Below are 12,848 nucleotides of genomic sequence, written 5' to 3'. Positions count from 1 at the left end.
AGGAACAAGCAAATGCCTTCTGGGCTGCCTTTGTAGAAGACCTGCCCGTCATCGCTCCAGCCACAGAAGTACCAGTTAATGACACACTTCAGACACACCACAGTATAGTGAACAAGCAGGGAGACCAGGGGCTGCTGGGCACCAGAGGGAATCTGCCTAAACCCACAATAAGGAAACCCCTAAAACTCCCCACTACAGTCAGCAAGGAAGGGTTTACCACTGCAGCAAGGTCTTGACCTGCAGCTGTGTGATCCTCTGTATAGGAAAAGACAGCATAGTTTTAAAAGACATGTACTGTTTTGCATCTACAGTACATATAACTTGGCTGCGCCTAGCCTGCCACCTCCAAGATGGCACCCGCCGCGTGCTCAACCCCACTCTCTTCCCCGCGCGCAGACACCTGCCTTTTTCAGCGTCTCCCTCTCCCCACGCCGGCTCTAGCAGTCGGCCATCAAAGCGCTTAGTAGCGCTAATCATTCCGCCCGCCGGGGAGCACGTGCGCCGTGTCAGAGGGAGAGACGCCATATATCAGCGGTGACAGGCGTCGGAGCTGGAGCGGGGGCAGTCGCGGGAGCGCAATGCGGTTACTTACCGCTGAGGCTGGCTTGCTTCTCCGGTGTATGACGGCCCCTTTGTCCAGGGGTCGCAGGCACACTGAGCACGTCCCGGCAGGCACCTTTAAAGAGGTCCTGACCGACGTCTGGCTGCTGCCAGGGCGCTTCAGACCCGGACCCAAGCTTTTGAAGAAGCTGGGAAGGGCTGCTTTGAAAGTTTAAAATGATTAAAAAAAAAAAAAATAATGAAAAAATTTATATATATATATGTGCAAGTTATGTGGAGCAGTACTCCACTGTGACTAGCTCCCTTGGGCACAAAAATCTAACTGGGGGTTGCTGGGTAATAGAGGGGAGGAGCCAGTCTTTTCTAAAGTTTTTTTTTAGTGTGCTAGCTCCCAGCAAGCCAAGCTCTATTACCCATTGTGAACGCCAGTGGCCCCTGCTGGATGAAAGAGAAAATTAAATTCCACCCTACGGGGTACTTACTGTATATTGGTGTGTATATAGGTGGTAAGACCACTGGTTCCCAGGGGGCATTCCATTCTATGTGCCATTGCACTCCTTGGCTGGAGGGACTGTGCATATATGTATATCGTCCGTCCAATGCTCTCAGTGCTGGCGATACATGGTCGGCACTGCAGCCCAAAGTCTGCAGCTGCTGCTGGAAGCTAAGTATATCTGCAGCTTCTATATTCCCTTTTTTCTGTGCCAGGCTCTTGCATATGCCAACCTCTTTGCCATTTCCACCCTATACTAAACCCTTTGCATTTTTCCTTGCAATTAGTTGCAAGTATTTACACAAATAGAGACACACCTATGAGCAGACCACCCAACCAGATCACTGGTCACGTCCCCCACATTATTAGGTGCTGGTGAAAATAAGGCGCATAAGAGGCCCTTGATAATTTTGAGCTCCAGGCCCATTTATACCTTAATTTGGCACTGGGGATAGAACCCTACAACATCAAGCCCCGCTCCATTTGTGGGTGTACGCGGGGGAGGCTGGGGGCGTGTGAGAGACTTGCCCACTTCCGAGGGGCCAGGAGGGGGATCCTATTTTTGGTAGCTACCCAGCCATTCTGGGAGACTCGGCAAGTATGCTGTGCCCATATATAAATAGAGCACAATGTATGGGATCCAGATGTTTCACAGACAGTCAAACAGTAAAAAAAGGTCGACATGCCCCGAGTCACTAGTGATAGTGAAACTAATGTTGCCGTTGGCATTCTCCACACTGTCAGCGTCATGCCCTTTCTTGTTCCGTACATCAAAACACTACGTGCACCAGGGATATATTACATAAAGTGCAGGTTTATAGAGGTGCAGACATTGCCCATAGCAACCAGATTCTACTTATGCACCTTCTAGAAAATATATCTTCTATAAACCATAGAAGCATAGAATGTGATGGCAGATAAGAACCACTTGGCCCATCTAGGCTGCCCCTTTTTAAACATGTTACCTCAAACCATATTTGATCCTTATTTCTCTGTAAGGATATCAATATGCCTATCCCAAGCATGTTTAACTTGTACTACTGTATTTGCGTCTACCACCTCTGTTGGGAGGCTATTCCACTTATCTACTACTCTTTCTGTGAAGTAATTCTTCCTCAGATTTCCCCTGAATCTTCCTCCCTCTAGTGTCAGTGCATGTCCTCATGTTCTGCTGCTCCTCTTCCTGTGACAAATGTCTCCCACCTGTACCTTCCTCCCCCTAGTGTCAGTGCATGTCCTCGTGTTCTGTTGCTCCTCTTCCTGTGAACAATGTCTCCCACCTGTACCTTCCTCCCCCTAGTGTCAGTGCATGTCCTCGTGTTCTGTTGCTCCTCTTCCTGTGAACAATGTCTCCCACCTGTACCTTCCTCCCCCCAGTGTCAGTGCATGTCCTCGTGTTCTGTTGCTCCTCTTCCTGTGAACAATGTCTCCCACCTGTACCTTGTTAAAGCCCTTGATATATTTGAAGATTTCTATCATGTCCCCCCTTTCCCTTCTCTGCTGTAAACTATACATATTAAGATCTTATAGTCTTTCCGGGTACGTTTTGTGATGTAGGCCATGCACCATTTTAGTTGCCCTTCTTTGTACAGTCTCTAATGTATTTATATCCTTCTGGAGATATGGCCTCCAGAACTGAACACAATACTCTAGATGAGGTCGTACCAATGACCTATACAGTGGCATTATTACTTCTTTCTTTCTACTGCTGATACCTCTCCCTATGCAACCAAGCACTTTAGTAAATCTACCTTTCCCCTTACACGGGAAAACCATCCTGTAATGATTACTATTAAATCCTATAACAGTAAATAGATTTAGGTTGTGGCTTAGTGCCAACAGATACAGGTGCTAGGCTACAATTTTTGCAGATGGACAAAGCAATGCTGTACTGCAGGTGGGGCAGATGTAACGTGCAGAGAGTTAGATTTGGGGGTTATCTTTTTCTGTGCAGGGTAAACACTGGCTGCTTTTTATTTACACTGCAATTTAGATTTCACACCTCACCCAAATCTAACTCTCTCTGCACATGTTACATCTGCCCCACCTGCAGTGCAGAATGATTTTGTTCATCTGCAAAAAAATTGATAAAGTACCTACCAAACAGCTCCTAAAAATCATGCTATAGGCTGTGCTTGAAAAATGACAGTAAGGGACCCCATACATTGGTCCGAGGTATCGTATGCAGCCTCCCATGTGATGGTGCAGCAGTGACAATCTGCGGATCCGATACGATGCGCTCGGGACCGCACCAGAACCCGACACGTCTTAAATAAACTTGAAATTAAAACTGTAATGCTGAAATCATTGTATGGCTGAGCGCTGGGGTTTGGTGAAATTGTTGGCGCGCATGGTCGACATCATTACATTTCCCTGTAAATCTAGGACAGACCTGCACGGCAATGCAGCGCGGTTACATCCTGCCAGTACGGTTATTATCACAATAAAGCACACTGCCAGATACAGCACATTACCCCGTCAGGCTCTGGCCTCTACATTGTATGCAAAAGCTACAGCCAAACCATAACCGTTAGGAAGCTGGCACAATACAAACGATCACACAGTTTCCCGCAGCACTGGTTACAGTTACAGCTGTAGATCAGGGGTTCTTAAACTCGGTCCTCGGGACCCCACACAGTTCACGTTTTCCCAGTCAACCGACAGGTGCACAGGTGCACTCATTATTGACTGACACATTTTAAAATATGCACAGATGGCAAGAACGCCACAGTGCATGGGCACCCAGGATTCAAAAAGGAAGGTTGTGCAGGAGTGTAGCGGTTATTATGAACTCCATAGATGTATGGAGTACAATGATCCAAGCTTTACTTTCCATCTTTGGTACTGCATGCATACTGTGGGAGTCAGAGGGAGCTAATAAGATCCCTCTCCACACTCTAGACATGCTTTCCATAGCAGAGAGTAAATAAGCCATCTGAAGATGACTTTGGGTATAGGAGGAAAGATATAAAGAGTACAACTGCACGGTGACAGCACTGTGCTACTGTCCCAATAGAAAGGTAAGGTATCTGTGGTCAGAAACCCTCACATGAGTAAAAGGTTTTCCTGGTGCAGAGTTTCCCAAAGCCGCCATTACAATCCAGGTCTTAAGGATATCCATGTTTTCCAGGTGGCTAAATCACATTGAATGAAGTGATAATTCAGTCACCTGTGATTAAACATGGATATCCTTAAAGCCTGGATGGTAATGGCGGAGATTGTGAGTATCTGTCCTCGTGGCTAAAGAGCATTTTATTAGGGCAAGAGATTCCATCAAACATTCCAAACAGTCCCACAAAATTTTTTTTTTTTTTTTTTTTAAATCGCACTAGTATAGCACCAAACAAGCACACCAGTATAACACCACACCAGTATAGTGCCAAACAAGCACACCAGTATAACACCACACCAGTATAGTGCCAAACAAGCACACCAGTATAGCACCAAACAAGCACACCAGTATAACACCACACCAGTATAGCGCCAAACAAGCACACCAGTATAACACCACACCAGTATAGTGCACCACACCAGTATAGTGCCAAACAAGCACACCAGTATAACACCACACCAGTATAGCACCAAACAAGCACACCAGTATAACACCACACCAGTATTGTGCCAAACAAGCACACCAGTATAACACCACACCAGTATAGTGCCAAACAAGCACACCAGTATAGCACCAAACAAGCACACCAGTATAACACCACACCAGTATAGCGCCAAACAAGCACACCAGTATAACACCACACCAGTATAGTGCACCACACCAGTATAGTGCCAAACAAGCACACCAGTATAACACCACACCAGTATAGCACCAAACAAGCACACCAGTATAACACCACACCAGTATAGTGCCAAACAAGCACACCAGTATAACACCACACCAGTATAGTGCCAAACAAGCACACCAGTATAGCACCAAACAAGCACACCAGTATAACACCACACCAGTATAGCGCCAAACAAGCACACCAGTATAACACCACACCAGTATAGTGCACCACACCAGTATAGTGCCAAACAAGCACACCAGTATAACACCACACCAGTATAGCACCAAACAAGCACACCAGTATAACACCACACCAGTATAGTGCCAAACAAGCACACCAGTATAACACCACACCAGTATAGTGCCAAACAAGCACACCAGTATAGCACCAAACAAGCACACCAGTATAACACCACACCAGTATAGCGCCAAACAAGCACACCAGTATAACACCACACCAGTATAGTGCACCACACCAGTATAGTGCCAAACAAGCACACCAGTATAACACCACACCAGTATAGCACCAAACAAGCACACCAGTATAACACCACACCAGTATAGTGCCAAACAAGCACACCAGTATAACACCACACCAGTATAGTGCCAAACAAGCACACCAGTATAGCACCAAACAAGCACACCAGTATAACACCACACCAGTATAGCGCCAAACAAGCACACCAGTATAACACCACACCAGTATAGTGCACCACACCAGTATAGTGCCAAACAAGCACACCAGTATAACACCACACCAGTATAGCACCAAACAAGCACACCAGTATAACACCACACCAGTATAGCACCAAACAAGCACACCAGTACAGCACCAAACAAGCACGTCAGTATAGCGCCAAACAAGCCCACCAGTGTTTATCCTTTCAGAATAGGGGCAGCGCACCAGGCCACAAGGGCAGCAGGTCGGCCCCGCCGCTATCAAAGTGGGCGGGCCCGGTCCACCGCCATCATTAAAATGGGCAGGCCCGGGCGCAGCTGTCACTGTCGGGAGCGTGCACAGCACCTACAGAGGTGCTGGGCTTCCCCCGAGCGCTCTGGTGAATGCGAATAGATGCCATGCACATGTGAACAGCATCTATGCAGGTGGCCTCGGGGACGAACGGGCCAGCTGATTTTGCATGGTGCATTTTGCCCTTTAAAAAATGAGCAGGGTGTGGCACCTAAGACAGTCTAGCGTAAACATTACACCAGTATCGCACAAGCACAACAGTACAGCACCACACAAGCACACAAGTATAGCACCTAACAAGCACAACAGCACTGCACAAGCACACAAGTATAGCACCTAACAAGCACAACAGCACTGCACAAGCACAACAGTACAGCACCGCAAAAGCACATAATTATAGCACCTAACAAGCACAACAGCACTGCACAAGCACAACAGCACAGGACCGCACAAGCACACAAGAATAGCACCTAACAAGCACAACAGTACAGCACAAGCACAACAGTACAGCACCGCACAAGCACACAAGTATAGCACCTAACAAGCACAACAGTACAGCACACGCACAACAGTACAGCACCGCACAAGCACACAAGTATAGCACCTAACAAGCACAACAGCACTGCACAAGCACAACAGTACAGCACCACACAAGCACACAAGTATAGCACCTAACAAGCACAACAGTACAGCACAAGCACAACCGTACAGCACAAGCACACAAGTATAGCACCTAACAAGCACAACAGTACAGCACAAGCACAACAGTACAGCACCGCACAAGCACACAAGTATAGCACCTAACAAGCACAACAGCACTGCACAAGCACAACAGTACAGCACCGCACAAGCACACAAGTATAGCACCTAACAAGCACAACAGTACAGCACAAGCACAACAGTACAGCACCGCACAAGCACACAAGTATAGCACCTAACAAGTACAACAGTACAGCACAAGCACACAAGTATAGCACCTAACAAGTACAACAGTACAGCACAAGCACACAAGTATAGCACCTAACAAGTACAACAGTACAGCACAAGCACACAAGTATAGCACTTAACAAGCACAACAGTTTATCACAGTATTCCATTTATGTGCAATGAAACGCAATCTATGCACATGCCACAAATATTACATTTAACAGATTTTAATAGTTGGCCATTATAACATAAGGGAATGATAATTTACGCCCTTGGTAATAGAGGGATCAGCTCTACAAACCATATCCAACAGCGACATTTCGGGGAGCTCTGTTCTCTGATTGGCTGATGCCCTAATAATACAGCCTACAAGAGCAGGTAGTCTTAAGGGGAACAGGGTTTCTAAAAACCCTCGTTATGGTTTCAGGCCTCTCGTTCTCTGCATTTCAGGCCCATCTTCCATTATCCTCTCTAAGCCTTAATCCTATTTATTTCATATACTTTCCTGTAAACATTAAAAGCCTCATGTGCCCAACATGTTCTGTGAGCTGCTGATTAGTCATTATACCATGCTGCATCTGAGGACAGCACCTGTCCCCCATACACTAGTCACCAGCTGCCCCCATCCTTTATACCGTACAGTCACTAGCTGCCCCCACCCTTATACATTAAAGCCACCAGCTGTCCCCATCCTTTATACAGTACAGTCACCAGCTGCCCCCACCCCTTATGAATTAAAGCCACCAGCTGTCCCCATCCTTTATACAGTACAGTCACCAGCTGCCCCCACCCCTTATACAGTACAGCCACCAGCTGCCCCCACCCTTTATACAGTACAGCCACAAGCTGCCCCCACCCTTTAAATAGTACAGTCACCAGCTGTCCCCATCCTTTATACAGTACAGTCGCCAGCTGCCCCCACCCCTTACACAGTACAGCCACCAGCTGCCCCACCCCTTATACATTACAATCACCGCAAGTAGAGTGGTGTGGATCCGCACAGACTTAAAACATTAGCTAGAACATTTTACCTAAACCATCTTAGGAACCAATATGTTAGACTACTTCCAATAGGTTTTTTTAGTCGTTGATTGGTTGTGCGCCCAATCAACCACCTGCCCCCACCCTTTATATACCCTTTATATAGTACAGTCACCAGCTGTTCCCACCCTTTATACAGTATAGTCAGCAGCTGTCCCCATCCTTTATACAGTACAGTCAGCAGCTTTCCCCATCCTTTATACAGTACAGTAAGCAGCTGCTCCCACCCCAAGCTGATCCAACCCCTTATACATTACAGTCACCAGCTGCCCCCACCCCTTATACAGTACAGCCACCAGCTGCCCCCAGCCCCCATACATTACAGTCACCAGCTTCCCCAACCCTTTATACAGTACAGCCACCAACGGCCCCCACCCCCCATACAGTACAGTCACCAGCTGCCTCAACTCATTATACAGTACAGCCACCAGCGGCCCCCACCCCCCATACAGTACAGTCACCAGCTACCCCAACCCTTTATACAGTACAGCCACCAGCTTCCCCCACCCCCCATACAGTACAGTCACCAGCTGCCCCCACACCTTATACAGTACAGCCACCAGCTGCCCCCAGCCCCCATACATTACAGTCACCAGCTGCCCCAACCCTTTATACAGTACAGCCACCAACGGCCCCCACCCCCCCATACAGTACAGTCACCAGCTGCCTCAACCCTTTATACAGTACAGCCACCAGCGGCCCCCATACATTACAGTCACCAGCTGCCCCAACCCTTTATACAGTACAGCCACCAACGGCCCCCACCCCCCCATACAGTACAGTCACCAGCTGCCTCAACCCTTTATACAGTACAGCCACCAGCGGCCCCCATACATTACAGTCACCAGCTGCCCCAACCCTTTATACAGTACAGCCACCAACGGCCCCCACCCCCCATACAGTACAGTCACCAGCTGCTTCAACCCTTTATACAGTACAGCCACCAGCGGCCCCCACCCTCCATACAGTACAGTCACCAGCTACCCCAACCCTTTATACAGTACAGCCACCAGCTTCCCCCACCCCCCATACAGTACAGTCCCCAGCTGCCTCACCCCATTCAGTACTGTCACCAGCTGCCCCACCTCACTTAATACAGTACGGTCACAAGCTGAATCCTCCTGATGTGAATGTTCAAATATTCTCTGTACAGCACCGCAGAATATGTATGCGCTATATAAGAAATGGTTAATAAATAAATACAGTACTGTCACCTCCCGCCCCCAATACAGTAGGTCACCATTCCCCCCCCCCCCCCCATACAGTACGGTCACCATTCCCTCACCCCCCATACAGCACAGTCAGCAGCCTACCGCCCCCCATACAGTACTGTCACCAGCTCCCCACCAATCAGAATGGTCACCAACTCCCCCCCCACCCATACAGTATGTTCCTCAGTTGACCCCTCTACAGGAGAAGGGCATAAAAATCAAGAAATCAAGGGAGACCCTACTGAAAGCTAGATGATAAATATATATGTATGTACAGATAGATATACAGACACAGAATATTTAACACACGCTGTGTGATCTGGGAGCTGGACACTACATGCATGTGTTTTAGGGGTACTCTACATCTATATTACCAGCCAGTGTGGTGCCATTCGCTTTGGTGACGCAGTGACGTACAGTACTGCTCCGTCCCTCTCCCAGTCTCTGCCAGATACAGTACGTGACCTGAAACTCCGTTTTCCCTAGCGGCACGTTGATGACCACGCTTAGCACCAACCAATCAGCTTTCTCCTTAATTGCAGAGACTCCAACTCAACAGAAGCATTAAACATATTCCGAATGCAAAGTAGCTTTCTAAATATTCTACCCAAATCTCTTCCACTGTCCCCCGTCTAGTTCATTACAGAAATTACCGATCACGGATAATGAAATTGCTATATACTGTACTGTACTTTGTACAGTTCAAGCTGAAGGTGAATGCATTATTTAATAGGGCAGTCATTTTATATCTATAGAAATGGGAAATAATTGTATTATATTTATTACACGTCTAATATATACCGTAACTATATATAAATTCACTCCACACTCGGATTTACTTTTTTGAAGGAACCAGAAATAAAAAAAGATTGGAACCGATTGAAGCCTTTGAATGATTGAACTTGTTGCATATGAAAAATATATATTTTTTTAAATATTATCAATAATAATAAATACCCAAGATAATTTTTTGTGGCTGAAATATTTATGACGAGAGGCCGCGGAATTTCGAATAGGCCCCCCGGAAGCACTGCGGAAGCTGGGAGGCCTCTATACGCCTCCTCCCGCTCTCTCCAGGGCCCACCGCCCGCAATGCGTTATCAGCTGCAGGTGACAGATCTACAGAAAGAAAATGCCAAACCAGACCTCAATATTTAAATTGAAGAAAGGGGGGGGGGGCTTCAAAATCCTTAACCCTTTCTTCTGCCAACTCATCAAGGAAAAGAGGATTAATTATCAGCCCCCACTCAGGCTAATCCCGTCCTTGCGTTCTGTCAGGCAGACTACAGTACAGTTAGACAGATGTGAATTTGCTGATTATTTGCGGGCTGCAATTATTTGTGCCTTGGGAATAGGGTCTGACAATAACCCCCACACCCTTTTTTATTGTGGTTTTTCTCCACCGTCTGTTTCCTTGGTGTAAATGCAAGGTATGACGGGGGCACCTTTGCTCTTAAAAATCATATATAAATGGGGGGGGGGGGTGAACAGCGCCTTGTCTGCAGGTCCTCCGCCGCTGCACCATTTTCTGGATTTTCTTTTTTTTTCTGGGTCAAAGCGCAGTATGGAAATATATACACACATACATATATACACACACACACAAATATAAAAGCACATACATACTGTATACATACAAACACACGCACATACAGAGTATACACACCTCAAATGCTTTACCCCTATACCTTACATAAAGTAACACAATTCTAAATGTTAAGAACACGATTGACGAATCTTAGAGTTGACAGATAAATGACTTATTCAGTAGCTTAAAGATAACTGATAGTCATCAAATTATTATAATTGTCAGCAGAAAATTATATACAGTATACAGTATATTTATATATATATATATATATATATATATATATATATATATATATATATATATACATACACAGAATATACACACAGTATTATGTATACGTACACTAGTATGAATCTATTGTTTGCTTTACAGACATGCTATAGAGACACGCATGTAGCATACCACATAAGAATAGGGACACACTATATATTTACACAAAATGTACACACGTATAATAAAAATGCACATATGACATTATATACACGCGCACTAATAGGAATCTATTGCTTGGTACGCACACATACTCTAGAGAAATACACGTTCTACGGTCACATACCATTTGTACATACGTGTGCATGCACATAGACTCTAGGACACTACCCCCATACAAACAAGACACTCAGGATGGCATTGGTGCGGTATACTCAGACATACTGTGACACGCACACGTTCATGTACACAACACACACATGTATCCAGGTGTGTACCGCTCACATGTACCACTCAATGATGGGCTCTCCATGCACCCCCTGTGGAAGTTAGATGAGTGTACAGATTACAGCGTGCCACTGTGCCAAGCAAGCTAGTTTAAATGATTACAGTGCGATTTGTCAGCCCAGCAGAAATCAGCGAGGCTGTATGGGGAGAAGGGGGGGAGGCAGGAGGGGGGCAGGGGAGCAGCAGTGGGGAGCAGGGGGGGGGGGGGGGTATTACCATACACATCACCGTAGAGGTAATTAGCCGCTGTATCCTGTAGCAATCAGCCGGAATAAATATGGAATACAGTGCAATGCTGCTCACCATTTAAGATGCTGTGGAACAAGACGGCAACCAGTATCCACATGCTCGTGTCAATCCTCCCAGCTGCAGGCTCTGCTCTCTCCTCGCTCCCTCTGTCTGTCTGAGTCTTCGTTCTCCCTTATTTGCCAACTGCAAGGTTACCGCTCCCAGCTGAGGTGCAGAACGGTCCAGCTCCTGGTGTCGCCGCTCTGCAGAACGGGGAGGGGGGGGGGGGGGAGGATGATTGTCCTTAAGCCCAAACGATCAGCTTCCCTGTGCAGTACTCTTGCTGGCTTTTCTGGTACAGGCAGAGATGAAGCCTGTGCGGGGAGGGAGGCGAGTGCTGGGAGCCCAGGTGTGTTCTCGGATGCAGGGAAGCAGCAGCCTTTGCACAGTCAGGTCCACAGGTGATGAAAAATCCGTAAATGCAAACGTAAGACCATCCCCGGTCCTGTCCCGCGCTCCGAGGTCTGCAAAAAAGGAAGGGGTAGAAAAGAAAAAAAAGAGAAAACAAAATAGCCACCCTGGCACATAACCTTCAACCACCAGGCAGCAAGCACATCTTCCCTCTGCTTCAGCTGGAATCAGATGGAGCCCTCTGCTAACCTTCTCTTCCTCTGAGCAGGAGAGGAGAGCATTAACCCTATCATGGGTGTGTGTCGGTCTCAGTGCTCGGCTCTCAGGCAACCGAAGGCACCCATAGCGAGGACGGCGCCCTGCAAAAATCCGTGCGGTCTGGGTGAACTTTCTGCACAGCGTCGCTGGTGCTACAGCAAAAGAGCGAGCCAGCGAAAGGTGTCGCCTGCTTCACCCAACCCTGCTCTGTTTTTATTGGTGCGACAGGCTGCAGGTTTTTTTTTTTTTCTTCTTCTTGCTAATATTTGAATGGCTGTAGCAACATAGAATCCCATCAATAAAATGCAACGCAGCCCCCCTGCCCCTGCCCTAGCCCCCACGCACCTTTATCTATAAAAAGAAAATACTAAATGATATGCAAATAAAAATTCTGTTTATATTATAAAATAGTCTGGGTTTTTTTTATTTTACACCTTTACTACACTGACTATAATAGTTTTTATTAGATTCATTTTTTATTCAGTGCATGTAGCAGCAGAGACGTACCTAGATAATCGTGGGCCCCATAGCAAAATATTGTAAGGGCCCCCTATTTAGCAACTGATGGTGATAAATGTATGTAAAACATATACTTAGACAGCAAAGATGGGCCCCCTTCAGCTCTGGGCCCCATAGCAGCTGCACCCCTTGCACCTATG

General features: G+C 46.8%; 1 protein-coding gene across 1 annotated transcript in view; it reads right to left on the bottom strand.

The window, feature by feature from the left end:
* Positions 1–12,377, bottom strand: part of DSCAM (DS cell adhesion molecule) — a 309,245-nt gene extending 296,868 nt beyond the window's left edge. The window contains 1 exon segment of the mRNA XM_083171669.1: positions 11,596–12,377. Within this exon segment, the coding sequence (XP_083027795.1) occupies positions 11,596–11,638 (43 nt within the window). The 5' untranslated portion in view covers positions 11,639–12,377.
* Positions 12,378–12,848: the final 471 nt, after the last annotated feature.

The sequence above is a fragment of the Crinia signifera genome, chromosome 2, assembly GCF_055691185.1.
Source record: "Crinia signifera chromosome 2, ASM5569118v1, whole genome shotgun sequence".
Lineage (NCBI taxonomy): Eukaryota > Metazoa > Chordata > Amphibia > Anura > Myobatrachidae > Crinia > Crinia signifera.
This window is presented reverse-complemented; position numbering and strand designations above follow the sequence as displayed.